The 13,310-nt window shown below is 40.0% G+C and overlaps 1 protein-coding gene across 1 annotated transcript in view; it reads left to right on the top strand.

Moving 5' to 3' along the window:
* The first annotated feature begins 263 nt into the window (after positions 1–263).
* DOK6 (docking protein 6) overlaps positions 264–13,310 on the top strand; it is a 409,710-nt gene continuing 396,663 nt past the window's right edge. The window contains exon 1 of the mRNA XM_079943240.1: positions 264–501. Coding sequence (XP_079799366.1) covers positions 436–501 — 66 coding nt within the window. The 5' untranslated portion in view covers positions 264–435. The remainder of the gene's footprint in view (positions 502–13,310) is intronic.

Genomic DNA, 13,310 nt, shown 5'->3' with positions numbered 1-13,310 from the left:
TCTTCCGAGTATCTTCTAGCCCAGCCACCCCGCGGGCCAGGGGGAGGGAGCCGGGCGGCGAATCGGCCCGCCCCCCCCGTTCCGCCCCTCCCCCCCGCGCTGGGGAGCCGCGATGGTGCACTCCGGCCAGCTGTGCGCCGCCGAGTGAGGCGCCAGCCCGTGGGTGCTACCGGGGGCGGCGGCTGCGCGGAGGGGGCGCCAGCAGCAGGCGGCGGCGGGGGGCGAAGGTGAGGACCGGAACGCGCAGGGCGGGCGCTGTTCGCGGCGCCGGGCCGCGTTCCCCGTCCGCGGTCACCCTGCCACCCAGCTGCGTCCCCGGCGGCGGGAGCTCGGGGGCACCGGGCGGCGGCTGGCGGCGGCCGGCTGGATGCGAGACCTGCGCGGACCCCGTGGCGGACGGCAGCTCTCGACTCGGGGAAGCCGAACGCGCTGGCCATGGCCTCCAACTTTAACGACATAGTCAAGCAGGGCTACGTGAAAATCCGCAGCAGGAAGCTGGGGGTGAGTCGCTCGCTAGGCTTTCTCCTTCCCCTGCGCCCGTTTGGCGCAGCTGGCGATGGGGGGCGGGGCGGGGAGAGGTGACCCACTCGGGGGCAGAGGCAAAGAAGGACCCGGCTCTCCCGCGGACGGCCCGCTTGTTGCTCGGCGGGGCTGGGGGCCCGCACCTGCCTCGGGGGGCACTGCAGACCCGGCTGAGGGCTCCGGGAGCGCCTGGGTCCCCGTCCTCATGTGCGCGGCGCTGGTTTAGACCCAGACTAAGAAGTCTTGTAGGCGAAAGGGATGGTCAGTTCCGAGATGAATGCGCCCCAGAGGGGGTTTATATTCAGAGCAATCCACAATGCTCTGTTCTCAGGAGTGTGTGCCTTCGGGTACAACTGCTCTGTGTGCAGGACGTGGACACACGCTCTGGTGTGTGTGTGTGTGCGTTTAGAATCACCATTTTCCCCGCTTCCCCAGCCCGCTTCGAAATTCTCTTTTGATGCCTTGCCTGCGCCCCGCGTCCCTGCCAGCGACTGCCGGCGAGTTTCGTGCTCCCTGAGCAGTTGCCCACCGGCAGGCTCCCTGGCCGCGAGTGCGCCCGGACAGGTGGACCGAAGTCCGCGTGCACGCAGGTGTGTGCTCACGGCCGCTGACACGGGAGCGTTCACGACAGAAAAGTTTAGGGAGACCTTCTCTTGGTTTTTTGAAATATGCTCTGCCCGACTTGGGAGAGAAACAGTGTAGACCCCCGAGGGTTTAAAACTTCTCCAGTGACCGGATGAGGAGGTAAGAGGAACGCGTAGACGGCCCTAGAGGACCTGGGAGGTGGGCTGCAGGGAGTGGGAGGGGAGGGCGGGCACCTGGGCCGAGAGACGCCAGAGTGAGCAGACGTGGGGGGACGGTCGGAGCGACGGGCAGAGGTCCCCGCGGGAGCGCGCGCTGGGGGAGTGGGCACCCGAGGCCGGCCTGGGTGGGCCTGTCCAGAACGCGAGGGAAACTCGATCTGGGGGCCAAAGTGCCCGCTTTCCGGATTCCCTGGATGTCCACCTCACGCTACGGAGCTCCGGAATCCTGGGGCAAAGCGGCCTTGAACGAGAACATTCGCTGCCTTCCCTGCTGAATGGATGAATTACTCTAACTTGGAGAGGGAAAGAGAAGGAGGGAGAACTTCGTTATTCTCATTAAAAAGAAAGAAAGAAAGAAAGAAAGAGAAAGAAAATAAATGCTAAACGTATCGTTAGAAAACTAAGGTGGGGTAGAGTCCCTAAAAGAGGAAGGATCACCTCGCACCCAGAAGCCGCTTTGCGCGAGTTGGTGGACACAGGTGTTGGGGGAGGAGGGAGGGGACAGGCAGACTTGCCTTTTTGTGCTGCCCCCGTTGGGTTTCACGTTCGAGATGCAGACTGTACCCCAAGGACACACGGGACCCATTCTCCAACTTCAGCAGACCTGTAGAAGTGGGGAGCACAAACCTGGGTGAGGACAAAGCTCCCCTCGCCCCCGCCTGGCGCCTCGGTGCGCTGCTGCGCGCCCCGCCTGGCGAGAGAGGGCAGACGCGGCGTGCAGACCCTCGGCCGGGTTTCAAGGGCCGCTCCTGGGTAGAAGAATGCGCCTCATTCTTTCCCAGGGAGTGAAGGAAGAACCCTCGTGAAAAGCTGCAGTTGTCCGGCAGGCTGATGGCTTCTCGCGGCCCGGACGTATTGCTCAAATCTGTCACCCTGACAGCCATCGGCCAAGACAGGAGGTTCGGAGCTAGGGCTTGGGGGCGCGGAGGGCGGAGAGGGGGGTAAGAACTGTTCCAGGAACTTGACCTTTGAAGCCCTTTGCTCTCCCACGGGATGCTTGCTCATCATTCTCGCTCTTGCGTCTTCTTGAAATCTCAATTGTGTCTGACACTTCACACGCTATAAGCTAATGGATGATTTAAGTCCCCCGGGGAGATGTGCATCTGCTTCCACAGTCACCGTGTACGTGAAAATCAGACTAAGGAACAGAACGCTGAGAACCCCGCCTTGCGCACTTGGCCTTGGAGTCTATAGGATTCCTCCCCCATCAGAGCTTTCCAGGATTTCATATAATTAAAACTGAATTTGCATCTTAATTATAAGATAGGATCCAGGGAAAGAGCACTGAATGTTTCTTGGGTAACTATGGCATTTACAGCCTTTGAAATGCCCTTTTAGAACACCATACACCGTTTCCCCCCTAAAGATGTGTGCAGATGTTTATTTCATTTCCAAAGCATCTCTTTCCACACCCACTGTTTAGAGCTATGTATGTGTAAAGGACAGCCTTCACAGAAAACAATAAAAGCATGTTTACTTCAGAGTTTGATGTTGAAACAGTTTGCATTGTTTTAATATCAAAATATTAAACTAAATTAACCTTGACTATTTTTGAGAATATTATTTATTTTAAAAAACTTTAGCAACTTTTCTATTCAGAATATGCTAGTATTCAGAAGGGTGAATTCCAATGACAGAACTTCACACAGATGATTCTGTGAAGCTTAATAAGTTAAATGGGTCCCGTAAGATAGTAAAACACTAAGTGAATATCATGTGCCTTAAAAATGAAAATGTATAATCATACCCAAAATCATAGTTATAGGAATTATCTAAGCATTAGATGATAGGAATCAGTTATAGGAATTATCTAAGCATAGTTTTCCTAGTTAATAATACATATTCATAATTTTATGGGCTCAGAACTATGAACTTTTCTAAATAAAAGAATACTTTTAACTCAGAGGATACATAATGGTTCTTTTATGGGTTATGTTCAAAATTAAATTTCACAATAAAAATAATTCTAATTAAATATGCACAGATATTTGATTTAGTATGGGTAGAATGCATGCTTTCAAGAACCAAATTTTATAGTATTCTAAGGGAGAAGAAGGCCTGGTTGTGAGGCCAGTTGTATCAGAGATGAAAATGATTACATGAAAATATATTTTGAGATAAAATATTTAATGTGCCCTTTACTCCTCACAAGTTAGTGCTTATCATTATGCTGAATGAGGGCAGAAAAGCATTTCCTGCCCTCTAGGCAGTGGGGCACCCTTTCCAGAGGTGCTTCCAGGTCAAAGTGTTTGAAAGGGCCCCTGCCCTGTGTCTTTTTACAGAACCTAGTGCTACCTGTTGAGGATAATTCCTTAGCCAAATAGTTGGGTGAAGTAGTAAGTGTTAAACTTTTTTTTTGTTGTTTGCTTTCAAATTTGTCTTGGATCATTAATCAGTTTTTCTTCCATTTAGGAAAATAATTTTGAGAAAAAAATAGAATCATCTTCCTGAATTTTACTCTTGTCCTTTAAAAAATATGCTTGTTAAGTCATTATTTATTAATTTATTTTTGGCTGCGTTGGGTCTTCGCTGCAGCACGCGGGCTTTTCTCTAGTTGTGGCGAGTGGGGGCTGCTCTTCATTGCGGTGCGTGGACTTCTCATTGCGGTGACTTCTCATTGTGGAGCACGGGCTCTAGGAGCGCAGGCTTCAGTAGTTGTGGCTCACGGGCTCTAGAGAGCAGGCTCAGTAGTTGTGGCGCAGGGCTTAGTTGCTCCGTGGCATGTGAGATCTTCCCGGACCAGGGATGGAACCCGTGTCCCCAGCATTGACAGGCAGATTCTTAACGACTGCATCACGAGGGAAGTCCCAGTCATTACATTTTTGAAGGTATTAAATCATTAAAAGTATAATGATGACTCTTATAAAGAATCATTTCTTTAAATTCTCTATTAATTTTTCATTATATTACATTACTATTTCTATAAATATATTGTTTTCCTTTTGCAGGATTTAAAAGCGCTTACTGTAGTTTAGTTCTCACCATCTTATCTGTTGCATGATTTATATTATAATTCACAAGATACCATGGTGGCCAGTATTTTTTTTTTTAAGAAAAGAGTACTTAAAAACTCTAATAAATATAAAACAAAGCAAATGCTTTTTGGTCAATATTGTTTATCTCTTAGCCTTTATTATCTGACCTCTAATAGGTTAAATTTAGTCAGCAAGGCATATATTGCAAAATATCCAACCTGTTCTTGGTTTGCAGATAAACTAAGAACACAATTGCTGAAACTGTTACTAACTTTATATGGGGCTTATTGACTCTATAAATGTAGCAAAAGTAAATGCAGCATTATGCAGTGATATCACCATATCATCACCATCATTGCCACCAGTGTACAAATTCCAGCCTGCAAATAGTCTACAGTAATTCTGCAGTTTGACTGCTTCTAGACTGTCACATCATTGTTTTCAAGGAATTCTATTCAAATACATCATTGTGAATATTCACAGGCACGTTGTGCATAGACAAGTAGTATTTTATGTAGCTTTTTTTTCTAGTTCTTACTCAAAGTTAGCTGAGAGATTGGATTGGTATGTGTGGGTATTGAAGGAGTATCTCAGGATAGGGTGGTATTACATGTGCAACAAATGGTCAAATCGTGGAGCATCTCCTGTTTATCAGGTGGCGTACACTGGGTGTGTGTGTGTGTGTGTGTGAATATTCCAGAGTCATATTGTATTAAGTCAAGGTTGTTAACAGTGGATACCTCCTATATCACCACCGCTCATGGTACACTAGGTCAGTAATAATCTCCTTGTCCCCACCTGGCTGTAAGGGAAGCAGGGAAATATAGAGCACAATTTTGGAGTATTTGATGAGCACCAACTTTATGAGCTAATCATCTATTCAGGATTTTCTCTTTTGCATAGTCTCCATTTGTTTTAACAATTATTGTGGATTCATCTATCTCATGCCCTCTCTCCCTCCTTGATTAAAACCTTGAGACACCCCCATACCTGGTTTGATGATTATTTATCTGCTTCTCGTAAACTCTTCTGAAATTTCCTGTCCTTTTACAAACAGCTTTTATCTGATGATGGAAGAGAGTATTTATGAGAGATGTTTTTGAAAATTTATCCCGTTACAGAATCTCCCTCATTAATATGAATGGGAATTTTTGTGGGTGCATTTGCATCGTTTTTGGTCCATAGAGCATTTGAAAATTTCTCTGGTCTCCCAAATCTCTAGAAACTATTTTGTGAAGAGCGATTATATCATGCATGAAATGCATTACCAATTTGCCAAGAATTAGATACAATAAATGTATTTAAGATAAGATATATAAATAACAATAATTCTGACCATTCAAAAGTTCAAAAGAACTTTCAGGATCATTACCTCAGATACGAGTTCTCAATTTAAGTATTTAAGATGTAGAAGTTGTATTGGGTGCCTTTAAATCTTTACCCATTTGTGAATATTGTATATCCTGGGCATTTTGCTTTCTGAAATGGATCCATTATATCCATGGTGATTTATCATTTACCTCTTTCTCATTAAATATGGATTTAGAATGTATAAAAATTTTAATTATTTGAGCTCTCTTTCTCTTTCAGATTTTTATTTATGGTGGCTATTATGTATACGTTTAACATGTGTACATACCACTTATTTCTGTATCTATATATATGTCTGCAAAAATCACTTGTTCTTAGAATTTTAGAGTAGAAAATGGTCTTGTATACCTTCTATTCAATCTCTCTATACTAATTTATTTGCAACCGTATGTTTGTGTATATGACATTTTAGCTATTCTAAAGAAATTCTATTATCTGAATTAGTGAGACTTTTTCCTTTTTAAAACATCCCTATGTATGCATATGGACATGCCTGAGTTTCTTTGAATTTTCAAAACTTAAAGCCAAAAGCAAAGACAATAAAAGTAAGCCTAACTGTAAAAACCAAAGCCAGACATTTTGCTGGCTTTGATAGTAAATGATTATGCCCATGCAATACCTGGGGGAAGCCATTAAATCAGGTGTGAGATATAAGAGTTCACATCTCAGTTTTTGACTTGCTAGGTTTACAGATGACTGCTGTCAAGGTGAACTTTAAAAGCTGGCATTCCCTCAGATAACAAAGATTTTACTCAGTACTCAGGGAAATCTTTTAAAGGACGAAAATAGCGTAATCAAACAGTGGTCAACTATCTTTGTAAGTTTTACATTCCCAATTTCCTTAAAAGTATTTCAGAAGTGCTCAATAATGGTTGACATTGGGGATGAGTATAAAATAACATGAGTATAAAATAACATATGTATTTGAAATCGGTGTCATTGTTTTGAAGTATTTTTATTCTAATGTGTTGTTCTATTTGGGTCATAATAAGCCATGTGACTACTACTAAGACTATTGAGTATTCCTATCGTTGGTCTGTTTCTGTTTCCATCCACTTTGTTTTAGACACTGTAGAATTTAAAAAGCAAGCAATACAAATAAAAGCTACCTGTATTCCCACCATCTACAGATCATCTCTAGATTTTGTAAATTTTGAAGTGCTAGTTTAAAGGAAAAAGTAATTTCTACCAATTGAGACAAACTAATTAAAATAGAGTATACTATAGTTTCTTTGCCTTCAGTTTATAGCTTTTGCTTCATTTTACTCACGGTATTTTCTTTATTCTTCAAGCTCTGGGTAACTTGTCCAGAGAGGCCAAGAATTCTAGGTAGAGAACATTTTCGTTAACTTTCTGCATAAATCTCCATTAGTTTTTTTTTTTTTTAACATCTTTATTGGAGTATAATTGCTTTACAATGGTGGCCATTAGTTTTTATTTTAAGATACAGGGCAGGATTATCTTCTGAGTAATTCATTTTTACATTATAACACTATTTCCCACTGAGAATATTGCACCTGTCGGTCAAACTGGATGGAATAAGGAATGATATTTTGTTATGAGCAGAGAACAGCAATTCATTTAATAAAGAAAACTATTTTCGTGTTATTTGAAATGAATGGTGGTTGTAATCTTTGAACATGTGCAAAGTGCTTTGCCTGCTATTTTACTGACTCCATTGCATAAAGCTTGGCTTAACAGTAAAATGACTTGGAGGACAAATACAGTGAAGTTTGAGACTTTTTAAAAAAATTGATACAGTGAAGTTTGAGACTTTTTAAAAAAAATTGATTAATTAATTTGTTTTTGGCTGCATTGGGTCTTTGTTGCCGTGCTCAGGCTTCTCTTTGTGGTGGCTTCTCTTGTTGCAGAGCACGGGCTCTAGGCACGTGGGCTTCAGTAGTTGTGGCATGCGGGCTCAGTAGTTGTGGCTCATGGGTTCTAGAGCACAAGCTCAGTAGCTCTGGTGCCTGGGCTTAGTTGCTCCATGGCATGATGGGATCTTCCCAGACCAGGGCTCAAACCCATGTCCCCTGCCTTGGCAGGCAGATTCTTAACCACTGTGCCACCAGGGAAGCCCTAATTTGAGACTGTATAATAGTAACATAATCATGTTGCATTGGGTGTACCATGCATCTTACAGCTTATAAAGAATTTTCACGTATATTTTATAATTCTCCCAGCATACTTTTGAAAGTATATTTAGTTTTTAACCCCATTTTATACATAAGCTAAAATTTAAAAGAAGTAAAATGAATCAGCCAGGTCTACAGAGATACAGATTGGGTTTGTATGTGTGAGTGTGTATACTCAAATCTAGGTTTTATAACTTCAAGTTCAGTGTTATATCTACTATGAACAGTTTCCACTTTGCAAAATATGTGGACAGGTAGTAACAGATATGTGTACTATTCGAAGTAAATGTGTTTTCTTTAATTGGTAACATAGTGTAAAGCAAATATTATCATTAACTTAGCCTTAAGCTAACTGTATTGCATATAAAAGTGTGTTTGGCAGGTGGGAGGTGATGGAAATGGGTGAAGGAGGTCAAAAGTACACACTTTCAGTTATTAGATAAATAAGTTCTGAGGATGTAATATATACAATGGTGACTATAGTTAGCAATACTGTATTGTATATTTGAAAGTTGCTAGAAGGGTAGATCTTAACAGTTCTTATCACAAGAAAAAAATTGCAGCTGTGTGAGGTTATGGATGTTAACTAAACTTATTGTGTTGATCAGTTCACAGTATATACATATCAAATCATTAAGTTGTATACCTTAAACTTATACAAAGTTATATGTCCATTATGTCTCAAAAAAGAGGGAAAAAAAGAGCTATGTAATGAAAGAATATACGCCACAGTAAGGAGGTTCTGTACAGATATTTCTCCAGGCCACTTGAATGGCCTTGATTTCATTTTCATTGTACCGTCTAAAACTCAGCTAATCTCTTCTTTTACGAAAGGAAAACAGGCTTCAAAAACCTACAGTGTCCTGGTAGAATTTAAAATGTTTTAAAAATATTTAAATCTATTTATTTTACCATTATCTTTATTTATGAAAAGCCATCTTTTGTTTAAGGTTGTCATATAAAAGCTTATGTTTGAATGAACTTAATAAAAAGTGAGTTTATTTAAAGAAAAACACAAGTAAAAAAATAATAAACATTTACTGGGATCTGGCACAAAAGGTGACATAGTTATGCAGCAAAAAGTGTGATTGTGTTACCCTGTTGCTTTAATATCAGGCAGCACTGAAGTATACCCTGAACTCTGAGAGGCTGGGGTGGGTTGTGTGTTTATTTGTGTGGCTTGCTACTCTTAAGTGACAGGAGTTGAAATAGGTATACCGAAATGATGTTCCTTTTTTTTCCCTTAGTTTCCTTATTTTTCTAAATTGGCTATATGCCTTTGTCACCTACATTTGTAAACTTTTATATAAGATGTATTGCGTGTGTAAACGTGTAGTTAATTTTCTCCTCATGATTTCTTCTTTGTAAATATGAAATTACTTTTCCTGACCATTCACTATCCTTTTGAATATGCATGTATGTGTGTTTGTGTATACGTGTGTACATATGTACACATACATAGATACATGCATATATATAATGTGATATATATGTTATATATTAAATAGAATATGTATATATCTCCAAATGGTCTGTTAGTCCTCATTCATGCTGAATTGTTATCCTTCCTGACTCTGTAAAAGCACCTAGCCCAACTCCAGGAGAAGAAAATGTGCACAAAATGTCTTAGCACACTTTTTAAAATGTAAATTGTTACATGTTCACATTATACTTTATTTGGAAAAAATATTTGATATTAGTCTAAAATTGAAATTTAGTGTATCTTTCAAAAACTATAACTTTTAAAGGGTGGCAACCAGTAAGAGAAAATTCTGTATTTATCTCTGTCTACATAACTCTAGTGAAACTTCTCACATACTATTCAAGAAAAAGAACAAAAACATACTTTTGACATATTTGAACTTGCTTCGAAAACTATGCCTTTTCATTTAACTTACTAGGGAAAAGGAATACATCTCTCTGAGTGCTTTAAGGACCCTTGGGGCTATGCTGTAGAAAGGACCCATGTCATTTTACTGATGCTTTTATAAACTTCATTACACTTTGGAATCTTTAAGTATTAGCTATGTAATTCTTCTAAATAAAAGTACATCCAGTGCCAAATCATGATGTTTAGCTATAAGGTACCAAATTTATGTATAAGTATGAAATGTACTCTTCTATACATTTAAAACATAACAACTGTTTAACGCTCCAAAGGCTACTTAACACTCATACTGTTGCATCCTGATATTTTGCATAATTCTCTACATTACTTAGCCCTCTATTAAAAAAAGATTCTCAATATTTGTGAGGGACTGCATGCTGGAGTCCCTGGGATGGGTGTGGAACGTTGAGGTAAAGGGCCAGAATAAAGAAGCTTGCTCTGTCCTGAGAATCCAGGAAGTCACTGATGTGTTTACAGGAAAGGTTAAATGTTCATTCTCAAGTCAGCAACATCCCTGAATCTCGGGTGTGTAGAAAGGATTGTAGTCAGGTAGGACTTTTGGCAAGGAGACCAAATAGGAGTGGGTGTTAGTATCCAGAAAAGGCACTGGTAATTCTAGTGGCTAGCTCTGATGGAGAATCACCGATGTAGAAGTATTTTTTCCAGCACTGAGAACAAACAATTCTTCAACCTATTATTGTTTGCATTGAGAAGTCAGCTGTCAGTCATATTGCTACCTTTTGAAAAGGATTAGCCTTTTTTTCCTCAGGCTGCTTGTAACTTTCTCTTTTCCTGGTTTTCAGGAGTTTTGCTGTCATATGTGGAGGTGTAGTTTTTATTCTGTTCATTATTTTGGGGTCTATAGTGCTTCTTAATTCCGTTAGCTTGATATCTTCCTGCAGTTCTAAAAAATTATCCACTATTACTCTTTCACATATCAGTTCTGTCCATTTTTTCTCTTCTTCCTTACTCATATGTTAGATCATTTGTACCATACGTCTGTGCCTTTATACCTTTTCTTTTCCCTATTTTTGTGTCTTGAAGATTCAGGATGGATGTTTTCTACTGAAATTTCTTCCAGTTCACTAATTTTCTATTCAGCTGTGAATAATCTACTGTTAATCCTATTCATTATTATCAATTTAAGTAATTTTTTCAGGTCTAGGATTTTCATTTCATTCTAATTTTTAGAATTTCCTATTAAAAATTCTCAGTTTTTATCCTTGGTAGTCTTCAATGCCTTCAGATAGATGATTTTTGTATTTGTCCAGCATTTCTAATCAACAGCAGAAAGGCTGGCCTAAATTACCTGGTCCACCATTAACAGGAATGGAGCAGCCCCAGCTGGTTGAGTTTTATAGTGATTTCTTTGTGAGAGCTAGAGGCCATGTGGTCCTCTGGAACTCCACTGAGAGCCAAGAGGGTCAGCTGTAGCTCTTCCCTAGTAGTGAGACCCTCTCCCTGTGGGAATTTTGTCTTGAAATGTTTTCAACAGGTTATTTACCTCCACATTAGTACTAGGGTTTGTGATAGTGAAGTTGAAGAAAAATGAAGATATTTAAGTGATAGGACTAACTACAACTTTGCAGGTAGTGTACGTGGGTCTAACCTGCCCCTGTATAAAAATGGAGGGAAGACAAGGCAAGGATTCTAAGCCTGCTCTAGGGTTTGACTTAACGGACAAGGCCAAATAGTTCTGCCTGTTAAAGCAATGGTTCTTAGCCCTGGATACACATTGCAATCCTAGGAGAGGGGTTTTGAGTTTGTTTGTTTTAGTATTTACTAAATGCAATGACAAGATCGGCTCCCAGAGAGGCTTATTTAGTTGATCTCTGGGCAGTAGAATTGTTTTTGTTTGTTTGTATTTGTTTGGTTTGGTTTTAATCTACCCAAGTGATTCTAGCATAAGTGAAGTACTTTTCACCAGAAAATAATTTCAAAGCAAGTTGTTTATCACTATATATTACCACAGAACCCTACTGAACTAGGATAAATAGTTTATAATATACCTCAAGAAGTAGCTAAACCAATTAACAATACAGTTCAGACATCCATCATTTATTTTTTTCACCCAGCATTTGAATGTTCTTCCAACTATTTGGAGAATAATCCCACATTATGGATGTTGAAGATAGCAAATAATGGCTCACATTGTAGAAGATAAAATACCAAAAATATTATTTCCTCATCTTCCTTGCTACTAGGGTATGAGAAATTAGCTAGTATTGCCAATTACATGTCTAGACATTGAGTTATTGATGCAAGAGGCAACCCAGTGGAGAAGTCTTCACAGGGCACGCAGAATAGTCCTTTCTCCTGGATTAATTTATTGATGCAAAAGTAGAAGCAATGCAAACTGTCCAAAAGCAATAGCTTCATCAAGAAACTTTAATAATTTAATGGGTCACTTATGGTTTCTTAGTCTTGAACCTGGTTCTCCAGCCTCTATTCCTGATTTGAGGTAATGAAAAATTGAATAAATGTTTTTCCATCTAAGTCAGCCATTGTCAGCTTTGATTACAACTAATAGCAACTAATACATCCGATGGATAAAATGGCGTTATTGGAAGTGATGCGATTAAATTTTAAAATATACTAAAATCCTATGTATACTAAATATATACTAAAATAACTAATTTTTAGAGTAATGGTTATTAAACAATTGTCCTTAACAATATGTAGACACTAGAATTCATTTTCTGTTGTGGTCACTCCTAATGTGGACGTATAGAGCATAGTTAGTGAATTACTCTGTTCACCCATGGAGAAGTTTAGGAGCTTTAATGGAAGCATACATTCAGACCCTATATAATTATGAAAAAGTTTGTTCTAGAAGAGGAACCCACACAAATGTACGCAACACATTTTTGACAAAGGTGCAGAAACAATTCAGTGAAGAAAGAATATCTTTCAAATAAATGTTCTGGGAGCAATTGGACATCCATAGGCAAAATGAATGAATCTCAACATAAACCTCACACCTTATAGCTCAAAATAGATTAGCGATTTAAATGTTAAAAGTAAAACTTGATAACTTCATAAAAATGAAAAACTTTTGCTTTATGAAAGAGCCTGTGAAGAGGATTTAAAGAAAGCTATTGCGGGAGGGGAGATTATTTACGAGCTACATGTCTCTAACAGAGAACTTGAATAAAAAACTCTTAAAGTGCTGCAGTTAAATTTAAAAAACAATAATCCAGTTAGAAAATGGGCAAAAAAATGAACTGATCCTTCGCAAAAGTTGATATGCAGATGGAAAATAAGCACATGAACAGATGTTCAACATTATTAGCCACTAGTGAGATGCAAATTAAAACCACCATGAGTTATCAGTAAACACCTATTGGAAAGGCTAAAATGAAAACCTGTGACAACAGCAAATACTGGCAAGAGGCAGGAAACCTGGATCACTCATACGTTGCTGTTGGGAATGTGACATGGTTCAGACACTCGTGAAAACAATGTGGCAGTTTCTTAATTAAACTAATTATGCAGTGGCCATACGATCGTCAGCGGTACCATCCACTGGACATCGATCCCAGAGAAATTAAAACTTTTGTTCACAGGCAAACCGTACACAAATGTTTGTAGCAGATTTATTTGAAATATCCCCAAA

Source organism: Stenella coeruleoalba (assembly GCF_951394435.1).
Source record: "Stenella coeruleoalba genome assembly, chromosome: 14".
Classification (NCBI taxonomy): domain Eukaryota; kingdom Metazoa; phylum Chordata; class Mammalia; order Artiodactyla; family Delphinidae; genus Stenella; species Stenella coeruleoalba.
The sequence above is the reverse complement of the archived record's forward strand: the minus strand, read 5'-3'. Positions and strand labels throughout refer to the sequence as shown.